The 22,723-nt window shown below is 41.7% G+C and overlaps 1 protein-coding gene across 3 annotated transcripts in view; it reads right to left on the bottom strand.

The window, feature by feature from the left end:
• pik3r3b (phosphoinositide-3-kinase, regulatory subunit 3b (gamma)) overlaps positions 1-22,723 on the bottom strand; it is a 270,146-nt gene that overhangs the window by 19,090 nt on the left and 228,333 nt on the right. The window contains exon 1 of one of the 3 annotated variants that reach the window (XM_067596137.1): positions 5,525-6,035. The exons of 1 other annotated variant lie outside the window; for it this stretch is intronic. In XM_067596137.1, the coding sequence (XP_067452238.1) occupies positions 5,525-5,639 (115 nt within the window). In that variant the 5' untranslated portion in view covers positions 5,640-6,035. Of the gene's footprint in view, positions 159-5,524; positions 6,036-22,723 lie in introns of those variants that run through there. One more of the 3 variants, XM_067596138.1, reaches the window with a different exon arrangement.

The raw sequence follows: 22,723 nt of genomic DNA on the forward strand, positions 1-22,723 counted from the left end.
CACTCTTCTCTCAGCTGTTTCCCTCCTCCCTCCTTCTCTCACTCACTCTCCCTCTCTCGGATGCTCTCTCTCTCTCTCTCTCTCTCTCTCACTCCTCCTCCTCTACCTCTACCTCCTCCTCCGCCGCCACCTCCTCCTCCTGCTCTCTGCTCCGTCAGACTGAAGAAAAGAGCGAGCCGAGCTGCTCCTAAAAGACAGACAACGACGTACTAACTAATCCCCGTTTGGAGGCCCGCCCCCTCAGCCAATCAGGAGACAGCGAGGGAGGGGGAGAAAAAAAAAAAAAAAAAAAGGAGGGGATGTAGGGGGTGGGTGGGTGGGGGGACCTCACAAGAGAAAGAAAGAAAGGAGGGAGGGTGGAGTTACCCTGTAGTATATCCATTCCTTCTGGGACACTACACACTCATACACACTCAGCTGTGCAGCATCGAGCGCTAAATCAACAGGTCCTATTGAACACAGAGACTCCCAGCTGAGACACTCATTCATTGTCATTTCAACACAAAAACTTCACACAAAAGATCCCTCTGTCATCTAAAAAAACAGAACAAGAGTGCTAACTAATGATTCATCTGCTATCCATTAATCTGTCAGTTATAGTTTTGAATATTCTTTTAGTCAATAAGATGCCAGAAAATAATGAGAAATCGCTTCTTTTTGTCCGACTGACAGTCCAAAATAAAATGTGAACACACAGTAAATGCATAAAAGAGTCAATCCTATAATATCACTCATTCAGCTTCAAGTTAGCCAATGATTTCTTTAGATTTAATAATACTTGACATTTTGCCCGGAGACTTCCTGGATATATATATACACACACACACACACACACAAACACACATCTGCTTTAATGCAATACTGACTTTTTAATTTAAACTTCCTTCTATAATGATCACCATCAAATCTCAGCTCGTAAAAAACCTCCAGATGTCTTTCTGCTGCTCTGTGAATGAATCTCATTTACAATTCGCATGAGAGAGAGAGAGTTCAGTATTACTGGCTGATATTAGCTTATTGCAAATATGATCAATATCTGGCATATAGAATATTTCAGCCAATAAGTAAGAAATTGTACAACAGAAAAGCTAAAGATATGTTTGAGGTAGTTTTTACATAGTTTGTCCACTAGAGTGCACTGACAAGTTTACTTTTATACTATAATAACCAATTTTTTGTGATTCTGAACAAAAAAAAAAAAAAGCATTGTTTATGTTGAAATCTGCAGCATTTACAGTGAATTTATATCAGTTGTGAATGTGTTTCCACACACCAACACATGAAGTACACTCGCAGTCCAGGAAATTCTTTACTTTGTCCAAAATTGCAATAATTTTGGGCACTTTTGTCCATATAATAAGAACTTCTTTCCTTCCAGGATATGGTTTATGTAGAGAATATGATCCTGATAAAAGGCTCTTATCACTCAGCCACACATATGGAAAGCAAACATTCAGAGGATTATGTCCTTATGGGTCACATTTCAATCCAATCCTGTAGATGATGATTACATCTTGTACATAAAGAGGCTTCATCATCTCCGCTGTGCATGAATGACGCCACTCAGCGGCTGTCGTTTCTACTTCTATTTCTATTTCCTAGGCAGCTCAATTTAAGTAAAACTGCACTTAAAAAGGTGCAGTGTGTAGAATTTAGTGGCATCTAGCAGAACAGACTTGGCAGAAATGGAATATAATATTCATAAGTATGTTTTGATTAGTGTATAATCCTACAGAGGGAGCGGGTTCTCTTCCATGTTGCACTGCCATGTTTCTACAGAAGCCCAGAATGGACAAACCGAACACTGGATCTAGAGAGTTTCATGGCCACCGTAGGTTCTTCAACATGCTTGGAAGGGTGGTGGTGTTGGTGGTGGGTTGGGGGTCAAATGTGCAACCTCACCACTAGATGCCACTACATCCTACACACTGCACCTTTAAGATGAAGTTGTACTTGAGTGAGTTACTCCATCACCATGATGTCTGCTTGGTAGAGATGTCCTTTAATAATAAGAAATACATTGTCAGTGAATATTCAAGAGGAATTCTCTGGCTATTTAGTTGATTTAACAGAAAAATATGTTGTGTGTTATTGTCTCTGCAGGTGATGACAGTCATGCAGAAGAATCTCTTAAAATGTAGTATATAGTGTTGTATATAATCATATGGTAAATATATGTAAAATTACAAATAAAAATCAAACTGATGTTCAATGCAATGATATAAACCTTCATACCCTATTACTCCTGCTACAGATCATTTATTTAGACAGAATTTTGTAAAACATCATAATATTATCATGTCAACATGATATGATTCCACTGGCGGATTGACTCAGACCCTAACGAGCAATTAGTTGATTAGTGTCCTCAAGAAAAAAAAGGGGGGGGGGGCAGCTCTAGTCAAGTTACATCAGCTACATAATAACAGATTTGTAAAAATCTGCACTACATTATCATAGTTTCACAAAATCAAATACAGACATGATGTAAACTGGGACGGATGAGTCATTTCAAAGCAACATTTCTGGATGGATGTGAACAGCAACAACCCGGAAGACACATGAACGCCGTTCAGAGGTCTGAAAATACAACGACATGCATTCAGAAACAATGTGCAGTGTATGAGATTTGCAGTAAATGGGCTAAAACATGCAAAAAAATCTCTGGTATGGTCCTTTAAGAATAATGTCCTGGTGATTTTCCATTGAAAGATGAGACTCATCGTTCACCCCACATACACGAATATGTGCGCACACACACACACACACAAAGTTGCCAGTGGAAACACAGGCTTTGCTCTTCTCTGGGGGGGAGGGGGGGGGGGAGGATGGTGGCACTCCACCTGTGCTAATCACCCTGCACACAAAGGCAACACACACACACACACACACACACACACACACACACACACACACAATACAATACAATACAATACAATACAATAACTGTCACTGAGGCTTTCAATTCCAGTGTAATAAATATTCTAATGACCATCTGCGGGACGCTCGTCTTTTATTCTCCCTTCGACTCTCCACTTCTCTCCTTCAACCTTCACCATCCATCCCTCCATCTCTGTCATCTCTACCACTTCTCCTCATCTTTCAGCCTCCCCTTTTCCTTCCTGGGTCACTGTCCTCCTGCCTGTTCCTCCTTTTCTCTGTAGCTCTTTAGATTACATGTCAGCACACACACACACACTCTGCATAAGATGAGACAAAGACAAGCTGTGTGTGTGTCTGTTAAATCTGTGCACAACGTAAAAATATGCAGCGAGGAGGTTTAGCTGCTGTGATGAATGACAGGAAGCTGCTCATTCAGGTAACAGAGGTGAGACACAGGACTGGCGCTGCAGGTAGGAGCTACGCAAGAATCTGCATTGTCAACAAAAGCTTGAATCTAACAGTCATTCAGAGCAGAGCAGGACAACTTTCTACATCAAATCTTCAAGAATACGTCTCTGAAAACTACCCACGATGCATTCAGGCAGCTCTGCATATTTTGCATTCCTGACTGACAACATAATTCAAGAGAAATATTGATTTAAAAAAAAAGTTTTTCAAATGCAAACTGAGCAGTTTTTCTCTATTATTTTTCATCCATGACAATGACACCCCCCCCCCCACCCCAATATATGCATGAATGTATTAACAGCTCTGGTTGCAATAAAAAGGTCCAGTTGCAGTTAATTGTGTGCATCACCAGCAAAGAGCCTGTGTGTTGCAATTACATCCCCGACGCGCACTGAGTAGCAACTGTCCATTGACTCTACTGTAGCTCCAACACAATGCTTTGCAAAGGTAGAAAAAAAAGAAAGAGGGAAAGGCTGGACAGAAAGAAAGAAAGGGAGGGAATCGATTCTTCTACCATTCACCCAAGAGGAAAAAAAGGGACATGTTAACCTTAAATGAGCAGAAAGAGGCTCAGGATATCGCACCAGTCTGCTTCACTTACACTTCAATTCACCTCAAATGAAAGAATCGCACTTCAGGATGCAAGAAAATGGACCTGAGCAAGCAGCTGAAATGATATTTTCTCTTATGTGCTGACACAAACTTCACATAGGGTGAAAATGCATTTTCAAGCATCATGAATACAGTTTAAAAAAGGTGGAAATACTTTCTTTGATAAAACATTTCAACCTAAGGGGATTCTTTTTTTTGCATTATCTCTGCAACATGCCACATAAAAACAGAATGATGCACTTTATAGTGGCTGGAGAGTATACAGTGCATCTCAATAGGTAGATGGGGGATAAGAAAGAAGAGAAGGGAGAAGGGGGGGGGGGGGGCAGAGCTACGGGCAAACTGCATTCAACAGCGCCTCCTGGAAACAACACAACGTCCCACATCTGCGCCAGGATCCATTCAGCGCACCGAGGGGAGGAAAGAGGAGGGGGGCTGGGAGTCAAATGACACTGGCACAATTGCCGAGGAATGAATGAATGAAGGAATGATTGAATGAAACATATTCAGCTGTGGGTGACAGTTGACTAGAAAGGCGCACAAAGATTTTCTAGATGCGCGTCAGTGAAGGATGCTATGATTATAAAATGCTGGAGACCTTTTATCCCCCCCCCCCGGTTTCATTCATTATTCCGGTGCCTCTCTTTTTTTCTGTGTCCCATCCCCCCTTTCCAGTCGTCGGCACCGGATAGAGCTGATTTCGGATGATCCGGATGGAGCCGTTTCACACAGATTTTTGATAGTAATAACAGATAAAAAAAGAAGGTGCAGGTAGTTGCAAAAACTAGGTGCTGATTTCATGGAGCAAATTAGGCTGCAGCGAACTGCGTTAGTAATTTTCACTTTTTAATATAAAATTAGTTGGGTTGCTATTTCTTTCACCTTGGCCGTTTATTTATCATATCACATTAAATGCAGATTGCAAGAGAAGCATATCGGCTGCAGATTATATGAGACTACTGTCTCCAAAAAATGAGACAGGCTTAAAAATCAACATATTAATGTACAAACTAGCATTTTCTGCTATGGCGGATACACCAGAGAGCAAGAAACTATAAGGAAACGTGTTTAAAAGAGCTGTCAAACTGGTTTTTTTTTTCAAGATTCAAGATGTTTATTGTCACTCCGGTTATACAAGTAAAGCCAAACTGACTGATAAAACGTCGCAAAATGGTTTTAATTCAAGCTTAACTTGCTTGCTTCTCACTACAACAAAAAGAGATTATGCTAAAGCTAGTGTATATTTAAGGGGGGGAATGTGGTGACTGTACAATGATGTCATGCCAACAAAAAAAACCTAAAATATGGCGATAAATGAGCAGATATACGTGAAATCCCTCCGAGAATTACGACCCAGATATCGTTAAGCAGCGCCGGAGGGACGTTTGGTTTGTGCAGCAGCAGCAGCAGGATGTGCGCCTTAAAAAAACTTTCCACCAATTTGAACAGACACCAAACCAAACACAACACCTCTCCTCTCCAGCTAGCTCCACTGCTCAAGCCCGACTTCCATGTCCGATATGTGGAAGTCTCTCCCCCGCCTCCCCACGGGCCTCCTTACCTGGCGGTTGGTCCATTTCCAGATAAAATATGAGCTCCGTGGAGTAGGGCATCATCACGTCCCGCCAGTCTCCTTCCTCACCGGCTTTTTCCGTCGTCCAAACTGTATTATACATTGCTTTCGTATGGTTCAACCTGACAATATTTCTCCAAAAAAAGGCTTATAAAATGTGAACGGGTGAAAACGACAAAAACAAACCGACGTATTAAAAAAAACACTTGATTTGATAAGCTAATCTATCTATCTACTTGGAAGTCTTCTATCTGAATTCCTGCTTCAGACTGGAATAAATAGACGAACTGTGTACAGCAAGCACCGGGCTGCGACTGCTCCCTCCGACATAATAATAATGTTAATAACTTGGGGCTCTTCATGAAGACCCTCTGTATAAGTATATAGATATATGAAAGCGTCCTGTTAACGGTGGGAAAGTAGATGCCAGCTCTACATTTCAGTTCCCTCTCCTTCTCCTCCGCAGGTGCCGCCGGCTCGCTAGCTTCATTTTAAGAAGAGCACTGACAAGAGGAGGCAGGCAGAGGCTGACAACGGCTGGAGCAAACCATTCCGCCGTGACACACGGGGGGGAGGGGAGGGTGAAACTTCTCCAACCGTCACACACTGAAAATAAATACGAAACAGACTGAAACAGATATATTACAAATACTACTTTTTATAACTTAAGGAGAGAGATATTCCATATCCATTCTGCAATTCTCATCAAATCATTCCCGAATTATTTTAGTTCTTGAACCCCCCTTTTTTCCTACTCGGCAGTGGTACGTTCGTCTCTTTCTCCAGCCCACCTCTGAACGAGCCGTTGTGCGCATGCGCAGACGCTGCAATTCAAGGCCAGTAGGGAAATTACTTCAGCCTCTGAAGAGCAACTTACAAATTCAGTGGTTTTCCAGCAAGATCTTCACCTTCCTACTGACTGACTGCCTGTGTCTACAAACTACCGGCAGACAGGATCATGACATAACATGCTACATAAATAATGAGCTACCAAACATATTTAAAAGGACCATGGTAGGGTTTTAGACAGTTTATTACAAATCACATATGTTTTACGTTTTCTGAATGTTTTACAGTTGTTAATGTGCTTTTCCTGTGTATACCTGATATAGTCACTGGTTTCTATATATTTCCCTACAGGTATGGAAATCAACTTGAAACAGAGTTGAAACTGGCTTGAGTTATGTAATCAATTGCAGTAAACTATAATGCCTGTTTTAACTAACTAACTTTTTTCTGCAAATCCCAGAGAGAAACCAGAACTTTCCTGCATTGTCTGTCGCTCTCAGTCCCAAGCCTGTTGGTTCCTACTGAAGATGTCAATCTTTTAAAAACAGCTCACTACAAAATGCTCATTACAAATGTCTCTGTAATTTCCTAAAACAGCTGGGCACTGTAGTTTCTACTAAATATTATTCAAACAGGAGTAAATAGAGCATTTGTTGAGTGCTATTTTCTGCCATGGCGCTATTATTTGGTGCACTGGCAAGTTTTTATGGCGCCAGTATAGTGCCAAGAAGAAAAATATAGAATCCTCGCAGTGTTATGGTTAAAGGATAAAGGATGTCAACAAATCCTTTGAAAAGACCAACACCAGTAATGAATAATCCTACTAACAAATATTTTCTGTTTATCCAATGCTGGATATATTTAATTCCTCTGTGCTGTAGATCTCCATTGTTGTCCAAAAAACATCAGTGAACCACACTGTTGCGCTGGGTGATATGTTCCTTCATCACCATGAACACACACACTGTAGATTATCCTGACGCAATCCCACACACACAGTCCCGCTGCCAGAAATACTCACTAGAGCACCATTAAATGAATAATCCGCAATTAAAATAGTCCCCAACACATGCACCATTTTCTTCTGTTTGAGCAACATTTGCTAAAAACTACAGTCTCAAGTTGTTTTAGAAAATCACCTTTTAAAACTATACATTGTGACCTGCTTTTTAAAAGATGTTTATTAGGAACCGATGGGCTTCGGGCAGAGTGCCACAGACATAGTAGAGAAGTCAAACAGTATTGATAGATGGGCTGACATACTGTTTTTCTCATTTGTCAACAAACTCAATGAAAATACAAAAAAACCCCAAAGAATAATCCCGGCCATATGTTTCGACAATGCAGCGGTAGTCTCCCCCAGATGATTCTCTTCTTTCAGCTGCACAACATGCAAAGTTACAACAATGATGGAATACACAAATCAAGCGAGTTTCAAGTCTCTGTTTCAAGTTGATTTTCATAGCATATAGTGAAATGACTTCAAACAATGGCTGCCTGAAAGATGGGAAAAACAAATCAGCATGGTTTGGAAAACGGTCAGCAGAAATGTAAAGTAGAAAAAATATACAATGATCCTGCAGACTTATGATGTATCTTACATTTATGACTCCCATGCTAGTATCCACTCGGCTAAAATGTCCCAGAGAATGATATTGAACCCCTGCCAGCTCCAGGGATGGTGCTATGTAGCTGTTACTACACTCTGACACATTATAATTATCCTGGCTCTGTTACAATTCCACATGACCCCTGTCCTAAAAACTCTGGGGGGGGGGGGGGGGTGTATGCTAGTTGAACTTTTTTGGCTGCAGTGGGATGTGATTGGAGGTAGGCTTGTTTAACTGTGCCGGAGGAAAAAAAGGTGGCATTACAATGAGAACGAAGCCGCCTACATTGAAGTAAGCACAGTTACAGTAAATGATATGGAAGCCTAACTATGAGCTTAGAGATGGCAGAGAAGTGCAAACATGTATTTAGGAAGCCTATAATACAGTGATTACTGCACACACATCAAAACACACACCTGCTAGGATGGATATTATGGACTTACAGGATTGTGGGTTCACTTCTGTTTCAGGACTTACTGTATGTGTAGGCTCCTTATTTTATAAGATATTTAAAAATACAATATTTTACATTGTAATGTGAGGTCACTCATAGCCACAGACAATTATCACCAGACTCTGTAGTGTCCCCTCTGCTCTACAGAGCTTTATAGCGTCTTTCAGCTCTTTGTTTTGGTTTTCCTGACCGCAACTTTACTGTTTTAGTTCACTCTCACAGCTCTTATCAACCAGCAGCAGGCAGCTGTTTTTAAGTAAAGGTCTGATAAACTCACTGTACACTACCTGCCCAGCACCGAACAGCAGACATAGTTACAGACTAGCTGGCGAAGAACATCTTGCAGCTAAAGAGACAGATATTTTTCTCAGGAGTTGGTGGAGACCAAAAGAGCAAAAAAAAGAGAGTGAATACTGGACTTACATTCATCAGGTCGACACAAACATGACTCCAAATGGAAGCTATGGATGGATATATAATCACCACGTCTGTGCTGCGGGTCTCGGCTCGTGTGTCGATATAATACCAGAGGAGACACCAGTGAACTCTCTATCAGATCTGATCAAGCCGTGTGTCGTAAATTGTGTTTTTAGAGGCAACTTTACATTTATTATGGGACATATTTTGCTACTCTTTTCATCAGTGGCTGCTCGTTAATCAGTGGCGGATTACACTGCTGCGAGTGTTGGCGTTCTCTCTCACTTTGGGTCGGTTTAGGTCCGCTGCGTTTTGAAGAGGGTCTAATTATCTTCAGCTCTGTTTGGACCGGGTCTGACAACCCTCGGGTCTCTTTTTGGATCATATCTTTGTTCTGTGTTTTTGAAAATGAATTTATGCACATTAGGTTGTGGGGTTTTTTTTTATGGGTCTGTTTTGGTGGAACCTCTGTTATGAGCTGTTCTTAGAGTACAAACAGAGAACTGGGATTACAATCTGTTTAAGGACTATTTCCTTAAAAATCTGAGCATTTTTGGGTGAAAACTAGTAAAAAAGAGCCAATCAATCCTTCTCTCTGCTTCTTTTCACATGCCAAGAGCAGAAAGTGGAGCACTTTCAAGATAAAAAAAAAAAAAAAAAGAACAATAGCATCATCATGATCAGCTGCTCCAGAAGCACAGTAGAGACCCAGACTATCCCAGACCCCCCAATCATCCACATGCTAATCTCCAGTTAACAGCCTAATATCAATACAATATCTTCAGATGGGGGCTGCCGCCACCAGTAATTACAGCTGCTCTGTCTATCTATCCGTCTGCCTGGTGTCCTACTTCAGGGACAACAATAAATGAATGAAAGGTCGACTTCCCAATCTGCCATCCATCCATTCTGTCCTCCCTCTACATCCACCCACCCACCCACTCATCCATCCGTCCATCCGTCCGTCCGTACCGTCCCTAAACTCGTCTGTCTCGTCTGTCCGTCACAAGAGAAGAAGAGCAGGAGGACTGGGATTCCTTGTACCCCAGTACCAAAAAAAGGGGGGGGGGATGGAGGGGGGGCTGGGGGAATGTCAGTGAATGAAATCTATTTAATGCAGCAGACACACACACACACACAATCATAATGTGTGTGTGTGTGTGGTTGTTTCACAGATGGCTCGTGCCGGACACACACAGCCCAAAGCTCCTCTCTGTCAAGTGTGTCAAACAGGTTTAATTGCTGCTGTCGCTTGGTGTGTGTGTGTGTGTGTGTGTGTGTGTGTGTGTGTGTGTGTGTGTGTGTGCAGCCGGGGCAGATGGATCCCTAACAATGACACAGGAACTGACTCTGCCCCTCGTCATACAAAAGAGAAAGAGAGAGGAAGAAGGAGGGGCAGACGGAGGGAGGAGGAGGAGGAGGAGGAGGAGGAGGAGGAGGATGATGGGAGCGGCGGTATTAATCTGCGCTGTCCCCGGCCATCAGCACACTGCTCCCAATTTAACCTTCTCAACAATAGAGCAGAGTGGCATCAAGTGGCCTATTTGCATAGCGTATGCATAATCACATACAAAGCACAGTCACATATGAATCAACCCCTCCCATAACTCTAAATAAAACACAAATTCTAATTATGCATGTTTCCATCCACCTGTTTTTGGTGCATTTTGAATTTGCAAAAACAGACAGCTAGAAATGAATAAAAAAAACATGAATTAAATGCCAAAAAAAACACTTTAAAAGCTTTGGTGAGGTGGACAAGTTGGCAAATTGATAAAGCAAATATGCATTAACGGCTGGTTGAAACACTTTTGCAATACATGCTGAATGTGTGGGTTATTTTATTTGATAGCGATAGCGGAGAGAGACAGGAAATATGGAGAAAAAGAGATGCAGGGCTGCTCAGGGCTTTTGCGCCCCCGCTTCAACTTTCTCCTCTGAAGCATGAAGTATGGCTCCCACCCGTACGTGCCTCAACTCTACCAGAAAATAAAAAAAAATTTAAAAAAATACCAAGGGCAGCTGAGCCAGACAATACAAATAAAAATTCATACATTAAAATAACATAAATGCCATGTTGGGTGGAACACAGCGCTGGAATGCTGAGGAGAGCAGTTTCTGGCTTCTTATAGTCGTGTAATGTTGTTATACCCTCATGAAAATATTCAGAAAGCTCCGCTTGATGGAAACACAAACTGACTGAGATGGTGAGTGCAAAGACGGAAACATGCAAACGATTTTACTTCAATAAAATGTTGCGGTACAAGTGCTTTATTTGACTATTTCCATTTTGTGGAAGGACTTTGGGAAATAAGGAGGCTTTTTACTACATTGATTTTGCTGGCTACAGTTATTTTATAGTGATTGTATGTTCAGCATGAAATAAGCTCATTAAATATGATGTATTATGAGTTTAAAGAAATACTTTAACTACTGTACACTAATTTTCTTTATGAGAGTAAAATGAGAGGATTCATATCAATTTTATGTCTGTGTGTTGAAGACAGTTGCAGTCAGGATGTGGTTAGCCTAGCTTGGCCTACAGACTGGAAGCAGGGGGAAACAGCTAGCATAGCTCTGTTCAGAGTTTAATAAAAGTCAACTGTTATGCTCTATCTGGTTGGTTTAACCTGTGTGCAAGAATAAATGTAAAAACCACAGATTTTTTGTTGAACGACAGCCGGATGCAGTGACTGTGTGCATCTTCCTGTGTTGCCACAGTGAGGTTGCTGAGGTGGCTGCATCAAGCCTGTACAGACACCAAACTTGATCTGGAAACCTGCGCTAGAGCCACAGACGCTGCACAGAAGTGCTGGGTAGATGGATAAACTGTTGTTCCTTAAAACATATATCCAATATATATCCATGTAAGTCCCCCTAAAACTGGGAATTGCCAGTAAAAGAAACAAGATATGACATGTTATGCTAAGCTAGGCTAACCACGTCTTCACTCCAGCTCCTTATTTAACAGGCAGACATGAGTTTGATACACATCTGACCATCTCGCAACCATTCTAAACTATTCCTTTACATTACTCAGCAGAATAAAGAAGTAGTGGAGCAGGAACACATCAATAATTACAATAAAAACTCTTTATTGTCCACTCATGAGGAATTTCTTCTTTGGCTTCACAGACATACAAACACTTAAAAACTTCCTCTGCCATAAATAAGTGGGCCTGTATTAATGAACGGTTGGGATGAAGGTGCTAAAATAATATAATAATAAACACATATCTTAAATAGACTTCATGAAAACTTCAGCAGTCACTAATATCTAATAAAAATATCTAATATCTAATCAAAAGTCATTTGTTTAGTAAGATGACAGAGGAGGGAATAAAAGATCTCTTAAAGATGTTTCTCCTTGCTCTTTAATATATCTTTTATTCCATGAAAACCCTCAAAAGTACACAAGAATTTTGTGTTTTTGCCACAATAAGGATCTGAACACTTCTTCCACCAGAGTGTGTATAAATGTATGTATAAATAAAGGACACACACACAGAGAAATTGGAGAAAATAATCTGCATGTGTGTGTTTGAGAGAGAGAGACGCCCAGGTGAGCTCTGGGGAATCAGGTGTTGAGTTTGCCATTTCTGTCGCCATAGAGACCACAATGTCCAGTGAGGCGCTAACAATGTCTCTTTTAAGGGGCTTTAAGCACAGACAAAGGCTCTGTCTGGAAGCTCATATCATATGCCCGCTGAGTTAAATGCAGCAGGGAAGCACAAATCCATGCATATGATTTTTTTTTTTTTTTTTTTTTTTAATGTGAAGGCACGACAAACCTAAAATCACGTGCTCTTTAACCTCTTTTAGACAAATGTCCCCTTAAATAAATGTTTTTTGATGAGTGGATTATTCAAACCATCATGGCTGCACAATATTTATACAAATTTCCTTAAAATTCTCTTCATAATAATTGATATCTTTTGAAATGTCAGTGTTATTCTAACTAAAAATAAAGTTGTGTGAGTTTGAACAATGTTTGGCCGTAAAACATGTTTAAACCCACCTGTTTGTCCGTCTGGCTTTAAAAACTTGTTCATGTGTTTTTTGGTGTTTTAGTCTACGAGATTACATTTGAAAAGCCGATGTCTAAACACGTCCCTGAAGCCAAAGAAACTTCAACTTCACTGCTGTGGCTCCTTAAGAACAGCGAGTTCAGTAAACTAGTGTGTGTTGTATATTATCTAACTGTGTGAAGTACATTTAAGGTCAAACACCACCTGTGCCCTGCAGCCGCAGCTTCTAAAAAAGCCACATCGGAACACGGTGTCATCTTTCTATATAATCATTTAACTCAAACTATTGTACTTTGTGAAATGAGGTAGAAAGCCAGATGCTGCTCGGAGGGCGACGTGCGCTGACACGGCTGAATGGAGACTGTCGTGACCCTCCGACACCTGTGAACAACCAGCTTATCTGCGTTATATGTGTGTGTGTGTGTCTGTAAAGTTTCCAAAGATGAAGAATTTCCTCACACTGAAACAGAGAACATTGTATACTATGTGGCCAAAAGTATATGGACAGTCATTTCCATATACGTTTTTCATGTACAAAGGTGAATCTTAATGTTACACACAATGATACTGTGCTTCACACTTTTTAGAGACAGTGTGTGTTCATCCCTTTCCTGTTTCAACATGCCCTCATGCACAAGACTAGCTCCATAAAGATTTTTCCCAGTTTGGTGTGGAAGAACTTTACTGGTCTACATGTTTTGGACTCTCTGAGTGGAAACAAATCTCTGCAGCCAGGTTCCAACATCCTGCAAAAAAAGCCTGAACAATGAAGCTGTTTTAGCAGCAGATTGATGCCCAAAGGTTTCAAGATGTTCATCAACTGCATGTGTGTGTTTGAGTGTCCGCATACTTTTGGCTAGATAGTGTACAATGTGCACAAACATCAAGCAGCCACACATTAAGATATGTCATTTTATTCTATTTTCTGGTTGACCCTTTAACATCTGGCCAGGGAGAGAAGCTGAAATGAGCCATTTTGTTTAATCTCTGGCTCTTTTATACGTCTTTAGTCTGTTGATTAATGAGCGTCGTCTCTGTCAAACAAACAGCGGGAAGGAGGGAAAGAGACTGTGGCCAATGTGTTGATGAGCTAACAGTCAGTCATGAAATAAAGTGAAAATATAGCAGCAATAATCTGCAGTACTAGACAAGATTCAGCTGGGTCTGGTCTTTCAAAGTTTCAGATCCGTGGGACCAGGTTCAGGTCTTAGTTTTAGTGTGTAGAAGTGTTGGATCCTATGGTTAGGATATCCTTTCTGGAAACGGTATAGAATTAAAATAATTAAATTGCTGCTGTGCACAACTGAAACAGACGTTAAAGGACAAGTTCACAATTTTTTCAAGTCTGTCTTAAAACAAACAGTCAGGAGCCCAAATGAACATTAAAGCTGTTTTTCTTGCTGTAATCATTCCTCCTATTCATACTGACCATTAGAAGATCCCTTCATAATGACCTTACAATGGAAGTGATGGAGGACAAAATCCACAGTCCTCCTTCTGTGCAAAAAAATGTATTTAAAAGTTTATCTGAAGCTAATATGAAGCTTCAGCGTCCAAATGAGTCAAATCAAGTAGATATCTTTCAATGTTACAGTCTTTTTAGTGTCAAAGTTCCTCTTTTTGTTACTATACTTCCACCTGCAGCTCAACAGGGAAACGCTGTCCAAGGAAACACAAAGAGGGAATTTGATGCTAAAAAGACTGTAAATGTGTCAGATATCCACTTGATATGACTAACTCAGACTGCTGAAGCTGAATAGAAGCTTCACACAGACTTTTAAATGACTGTGTGGACACACTGTGGATTTTATCCTCCATCACTTCCATTAAAAAGCACATTTGAAGGATCTTTTAATATCCAGTATGAACAGGAGGAATGATTACAGCGAGGAAAACCTCTTTCACTGCTCATATGGACAACTGACTGCTGTCAGCTAAATTATCATCTGCATTCAAACTGAGAAAAGGTTGAGGAGCCATATTTACTGTCTTCTGTATGGAAAAGCAATTTTGGAGTGATGTGCTTTGATTTTTGCTATTTCAACAACAGCTTTTGTCAACAACTGGATCGAGGATTACGCCTTTAAACACAAGTGGAATTCAGAAATGGGAGGACTCTCAATAATGCTCGACTGGTGATTTTCTACTTTATTTTTCCAAAAGATTTTGTCGTTTTTCTTCCCCTCGCATGTGTCGACAAATGGGCATATGTGCAGTTTTCAGTCTTGTGTTTTATTGGTTTAATTGGTCCCCTGGGTGTGCACGTGCCTGAGTAACTTTCTGTGCATGTGTGTGTGTGTGTGTGTGTGTGTGTGTGTGTGTGTGCTGTAATATAGCAGTGATTCAGAAAGAGACACAATAGTGTTGTATATCTCCCTGACGTGTTCCCTGGTGTCAGAGAACCATGACTGTACAATCTATCAACAACTGAGCATGTGGTTAAACCTTTTTTTTTTTTTTGTACAGAAGCTTACAGATTGCTCATTTGCTGTCATGGGAGAAACAGAAGCAGTCGACTGGATGGAAGGACGGGGAGTGGGGGGGTGGGGGTGGGGGGGGGGGGATCCTAATCTGCCCGGCTGCAGGGCTAGACCGAAGCAAACGATGCAGGAGAGACGGTTTTTTCGGGACATGATTGTCTCATGGATTTAGAAAGAATGGTCCATAAATGCATGAGTGTGTGTGTGTGTGTGTGTAGGGGAAGGGTGGGGGGGTGGTGGGGTGAGGGGGGTGAGGGGGGGTTGACTGTACAGTGATGATGAGGTTGTAGTTTTTGCTCACTGCCTTCTCTATTTCTGTGCTTATTATCCATGGCCCTCAGCGCTTTTCATATTTTGTCTGCCGCTGTAATAACTAGAGTGGAAAGTACAATTTAACTGTAGACACGAATAGGCTGCTAAACATAGACATTGGTGGAGTGAGGTCTGGGGGAGCGCGCACACACACACACACACACACATGCAGAGAGCAGTTGCATAATATGGCGCGGCACTTTTTCATATATTATGCATAAGCATTTTTGGGGGGGTGCAGGGATGTAGACAGTGTGTCATCCGCCTCCGTCTGTGCTACAATTATCATTAAAATTCAGAGTGTGACTGAGCAGCAGTCACCTTCTTGTTCTATTGTTGTTTCAACTTCAATATTCAGGCCACAGAAACTGCCAGAAACACCGTCGATACAAACTACAAGCTGTGCATATTTCTTCAAATAGCTTTTTAAGTGAAAATCCCCAAAGTTTCCCCAAAATGTTGGTCTTGATTTTGGGGAATTGTTTATAAAATGATGCACAGAGCATCTAGAATATTTCTGTTGGACATGAAGGTTATGTCTAGTGATTTTCTTTATTTTTCTTATTGTCAACAAATCTCATTTGCAGAGACAAACCAACAATGAACTGATCTACTGACAAGTATTGTGTGTGTATCCAAAGCTTGATATATCTTATTCCTCTGTTCCGTTGTCCAAAAACTATTAAAAACACGTCAATGAGCTGCACCGCTGCACTGGGTGACATGTTCCTTCATTATGAAGAGTTTGGTCATGTTAGTTTGTTCAGAAATGCCTCCAAAGACTAATAACAGCATCACATTTTCAGTCTCAGGAGAGTAGTTCCTTGTAAGGCAGAGATCACTGATACAGAGCTTCACTAGCTTGTTGTGCTACATATCACAACCTCTGGTCTTAAAGTTATTTACAATGTACAGAGTGGTACAAATTTAGGGCTTAAGTTAGAAATAGTTATAACATTACACCTGGTAAAACCACAACCAGTCACTTTTATACTTCAGTTTTCATACACATTAAATAAATTAAACATAATGTGTTAATTTGTGAGTTTTAGAGATGCTGGTAGGAGCCAGGCTAGCTGTTTCTCCCTGTTTTCAGTCTTTATGCTAAGCTAAGCTAACCAGCTCCCGGCTATAGCTTTATATTCACTGTAAAGACACAAACATGGTATCAAGATGAATCATCCAACCATTGTAATACACATGTTTGTGTGTATGTATGTGTCTGTCTGGGTTAGAGACCAGGAAATGAGGGTCGTCACAGCTATAGAAGTGTGTCTGTGTGTGTGTGTGTGTGTGTGTGTCCTGCAATTATAGTGTCAGTGGGATGGAGCCACTGCAGCGAGCCATGCAGAGAGGCCATATTTTCTGTTACAGTTACATATGGCCACAGAAACCCCCCCTCCCCCTCCCCCCTACTGCTGCTGATATGTGAAGGATACGAAATTAACAGTGATTTTTTCCTGCTTCTACTCCTGAAACTGAAACTTGTCTGCTGACTGATGATCCTGCATGATAAAACTAGAAAATGAACTGGAAAATAAGATTCCTAAATCCTACTAGAGTTCAAGCTCATGTTTGTGGTTATTCTAAAGTTAGCATGTTAGCATGAACATATGTTTTCCTCTGTTAAATAATTCAGCTTGCTCAGGCGTGGTGATACTGTCTTGAACTTTTTACTTTCTGTGACCTGCCCTCACTATCACTGTTCTCGGGACACCAATTTAGTACGGACATACTTTCTTGTATCACAAGTAAACAACTTTTAATCAAATTATTTTTATGTCCTCTCTAGACGTCATCATAAGTACAGTAGTTCACTGTTAACTCGTTCTTCTCATGAAACTAATTTCTAAAAGCTAATTTATTGGACATTTATGCAGCTCCACATCCACAGTGAAGAAGTTCAGGAGACCCCTACTAAGTCTATTTGTGAGTGAATGAACATCTCCAGGTGGGGAAGACCGAGCTGAAACATCACGCAGCAGACACCGTGCTGCTGTTCACATCACACAGGTTTGGTTTTGATGCATCGCTGCCTCCACTGGATCCTGCACACTGGATTTACATCGGCTGCTTCGGTCTGAGAAAGCTGGCCGCGAGTCATGTGCGCTCCAACTCGAGCACATCAATTAGCTTCGCTGTCTCAAACTTTCCAGCTCAGCTAATTCAATGAGAAAGCTCTTGTCTTCCTCCTTCGCTCTCCTGATCTATTCCTTTATCCGATGAACCGGTGGACTCATTACTCTTCAGAGTGGATTCATTTCCTTTTCTGGCATCGACTGATCTTGTCTCACACAATTGAACCGGTACAAACTGCTCCACCTGTGCACGCTCAGATCCAACCTCGATGTCCACACTCATGGACTCACAGACTTCGAGGCGTGTTCCCGCTAAGTCCGTGAGGGTTTAAGGCTGTCCAACGGTCAAATCGTCAAGTGCATGAGGGCTCTCATGCAGACTTTTTGTGCCCTTTATGCACATTTTCTATAAGTCTGCATTTCTGCAGACTTTACCTGAGGGAATTACCCACCATTCATAGCATACTGATGTTACATAGAAGGCTACCAGGGTAGGAGTTTCAAACATGAGAGGAGAAACTACAAGAAAAAAGCATGTAAGAATAAACGCAAAGCTCACTGGTGATTCATAGCCAGAACTGTGTTTGTCCTATGATGGCATGATGAGAATTTCTAGATATACTTTCATCAGATCTGATCCACCAACATTACTATTTTATTTACGAACAGGATGGATTACAAGCCTTAAAATGCTTCTTCTCAAGGCTTTGAGTAATTATTCAGCTAGTGTACTTTAGAGATGTCAGTTCATGATTATTTAGCCAGCCAGTGGATGACTGTAAACACCAACAGCTCGAGCTAACACATCTGCTATAAACTGTCGTTACCACAGACCGGATCAGGGATGGATGGTGGTGATATGATAACAGGCCTTTCTTTGAGGCAATGGGCTCTGGAGCCGAGGGACTCTATCAAGCCTCTGAGCATCATTGCCACAGTAGCTGAGTCCTAATCAGATATCGCAGAAGAGCCTGATAAGGTGCCCGATGGGGTGCCCCATTACCCACTACCCAAAACCAACTGTCTGGGGGATCTAAAGGGCCAAAAAAAAAAAGAGATGGTATATAAAAGAGTACACAAAAAGGCAGGAGAAGAAGCAGAGGGAGCTGGATGAAAGGGAGGAAGAGAGAGAAAATAAAGAGCAGGAGCAGTCACACACCCTTATCTTTGGGAAGTTGTATAGTATAGTTATATAGTGGTAGTAGTTTCTGTCTCCTTAAATACAATGATTCCTCAATTCAAAGCTGTATGATATTAAACATGAGTAGCTTTTCATCCGTCTAAGTGCAGTGTTCTTTGAATTGAGATCTCCAACATGAATATTGAAAGTTTTTGCTTTGAGGGAGATTTGTGGGTGCAAAACAGAAATGTGAGTTGATCATTCTTGAGTATCAAAAAACTTTTAGATCCATCACAAACAAGAATCACAGAAGGAGGTAATGTAGTTATTTACAGCTTTATGACCATGAAATTAATTTCAACCAGTTGAACAGCAATGTCTTAAGGGTAAAACAGGCTTGTGGTAGCTGGTATAAATGTAAAGGGGATTTGACTAAGCCCAACATTCATTTAAATGAACAAAACAAAAATTCATCTGTTGGCATAATCATGATCCCTTGATGAGGCCTGAAAGTCCCTCATGTGGGCCCCGCTCCTCTAGTAGTTTAGAGAATGGGTGAAAATAACACATTTATACTGCATGGGATTAGCATAAAGTGGGCATGTCTGTATAGGGGAGACTCGTGGGCACCCATAGAACCCATTTTCATTCAGATATCTTGAGGTGAGAGGTCAAGAGACTCCTTTGAAAAAGGCCATGCCATTTAGCCTAGCATTATTTAGCCTTTCCAACAAGCTAGCAAGACATGGTTGGTACCAATGGATGCCTTTGGTCGTCTAGTTTCACACGATACAATATCTTCACTCTAACTTTAAAACTGAGTCCGCTGCACCTTCTGAAAGAGAGTAATGTCAGCTGAGGGCGCAGACACCCCCGCGGAAGTCCATGAGGGTTCAGGACTTAGGCCTTAGGGGGGACATTGGGTTTGGGCTGCAGGCTGTCTCACATTGCAAGCAGACAAGCAGAAGAAGAGTCTCAAAGAAACTAAAAGGATTTATATTAAATATTGATAACGCCCTGCTGAGTGTCTGTGTCTTTGCAGTCTGCTGTCATAGTCTATTGTAAAGCAGCTGATTTAAGTGCTACTTTACAAACATCTGATATCATATTGCTTTTTAAAACTGCAGCAGTCTCAAATAAAGCCAGACTTCAGATCAGGAATCCCGCAGGAGTCTGCAGGAGTCCTGCGATACGGGAGTGTTAGAACATGTTGTTGGGATGCAGATGGGGAAAACTAAAGAATTTATACACTATAGCTTTATCATCATTTCATAGTCCACTTATATGCTGCAGCCCTTTTAGAAATGGGCTCATCATGCAGCATTATTTGCTCAACTTAAATTTAGAATACCAAATTTATATTTGTCCAAGGTCTTTGGATAGAAGCTCTGGAATAGTCACATGGAAAATAATTACAGGATCGGTTGAAGGCATAACCAAACAGATAAAAGCCATTTATTTAGCATGGGCTCATGGTATGCAATTATTTGCTCAACTCAAATTTTACTCTTATTAGCGGGCTCAGTGTGGACGTGGTCTACCTACTTATGGCCGTTCACACATATGGCTGGGACAAAAGCTGGGACAGTGAATGAGACCTGGTTCTCTGCTGAGCTACAGAGATTCAGAAACCGCCAAGCGACACTACAAGGGAAAATTGGGAAAGGCTCAACTTTACACAAATGTCCACTGAGCAACAACCAGAGACTTTCGGTTCCTGTGGAAAGTCGCCGTTGTCCGATACATGAAAAGAACTTTAAACAAAACGGAGGAAAAGCTGATCGTCGCGGTCTCCAGTTCCTCCATGATATGTATTTAACGAGCTACCAGCAGGACTGTTAAAGGAACGACAATGTGTGGAAACAAATTGGCCGACATTTTTGGGGTGGCAGGGGGTGGAAGGTTAACCGTACAGTGATGATGAGGTTGTAGTTTTTTGCTCACTGCCTTCTCTATTTCTGTGCTTATTATCCATGGCCCTCAGCGCTTTTCATATTTCGTCTGCCGCTGTAATAACTAGAGTGGAAAGTACAATTTAACTGTAGACACGAATAGGCTGCTACACATACACATTGGTGGAGTGAGGTCTGGGGGAGCACACACACACACACACACACATGCAGAGAGCAGTTGCATAATATGGCGCGGCACTTTTTCATATATTATGCATAAGCATTTTTGGGGGGGTTGCAGGGATGTAGACAGTGTGTCGTCCGCCTCCGTCTGTGCCACAATTATCATTAAAATTCAGAGTGTGACTGAGCAGCAGTCACCTTCTTGTTCTATTGTTGTTTCAACTTCAGATTTTCTATTGCTGTTCATATTCAAGCTACAGAAACCGCCAGAAACACCATCGATACAAACTACAAGCTGTGCAGAAAATATCCCAAAATGTCCCAAAATGTTGGTCTTGATTTTGGGGAATTGTTTATAAAAAGAACAATTTCCCAAAATCGCACCAGGAGTGTTGATGGTCGCCCTGCTCAGAGGTGTGCCAGTGTAGACGTGCACAGACAACCTCTTGACTTTGTACTAAAGTTATTTACAATATACAATGTGGTACAAATTTAGGACTAAAGTTAGAAATAGGTTTAACATTACACTCGGTAAAACCACAACCGGTCATTTTACATTTCAGTTTTTGTACACATTAAACAAATTAGATATAATGTGTTAAATTTTGACTTTTAGAGATGCTGGTAGGAGCCAGGCTAGCTGTTTCCCCCTGTTTTCAGTCTTTATGCTAAGCTAAACTAACCAGCTCCTGGCTATAGCTTTATATTCACTTCAAAGATACAAACATGGTATCGAGATGAATCAGCCAACCATTGTAATACATACGTTTGTGTGTATGTATGTGTCTGTCTGGGTTATAGACCAGGAAATGAGGATCACCATAGGTATAGAAGTGTGTGTGTGTCCTGCAATTATAGTGTCAGTGGGATGGAGCCACTACAGCAAGCCACAGTTCTCTACCATAACCTCAAGCTCGCTGTGTGTTCACCATGCATGGTGCACTGAGTTACACTCGGGTAACTACTGCTCTCAGTGTTTTCTTGGTGAAAAAGCCTGTCTGGCATGCACCGATCTCCCTACCCATCTTATGCAAGATGGAGCTCGAGCATGGCGCTGAGGCCGATATTGTTGTGCACTAACCCTGCCATTCGTTATATTCCCATGCCGACGAGGAGGTGGTGCAAGGTGAGTAATTCTCCTCTCTCCATTATAATCCGCCACCTTCTCTTGTGCCCCTACTGTGCCAGGACGCACAGGAGCACACGGCCGCGTTCTGACACGGTAAATTGGTGATAATTCTTCCCAGATGCGTGGTCATTAGAGCTTTCATCACCGGGACGTGGCACCCACTCTCCAGGGATTACGGATTCCACATTCTGGCCTTTGCCATCAGTTGACTGTCATCACCACATACTCTGTGGCTGTGACGTCAAAATGAGTACAGTGCCCGCCCTAACCTCCCGAGGGGATATCTCCCACGCATTTCCTCCTTCCCACCTTTGATGGCAATTAAATACACTGATTCTGGGAACAGAGTGAGGACCCATTTCCCAGTGAAAATTACACTCTGAATATTTTTGGTGGGTGTTTCATGTTTCTCATAGGATGGATATGCTGCTGGCTATGGGAATTGAGCTACGCCACCCTCCGACCCCCCCTCCCCGCCCCCCCCCGCTCCCTCAGGCGGCCCACCCACTGACAATGCAATGGATTGAGGTTCCCCGGGGGAGATTTCCTCACACAGCTCTTACCTCCATGTGCACGATTCGCATAACTATTCTGCATGGATATGAGTCAAGGGTTCGCCCTCTCTCTGCAGGATGCTGGGGAGGAGGCACATTTACCTATTTGCTTCCAATTCCTCCATCATTTCTATTTCCAGC

This window comes from Thunnus thynnus, chromosome 8 (genome assembly GCF_963924715.1).
Source record: "Thunnus thynnus chromosome 8, fThuThy2.1, whole genome shotgun sequence".
NCBI classification, from domain to species: domain Eukaryota; kingdom Metazoa; phylum Chordata; class Actinopteri; order Scombriformes; family Scombridae; genus Thunnus; species Thunnus thynnus.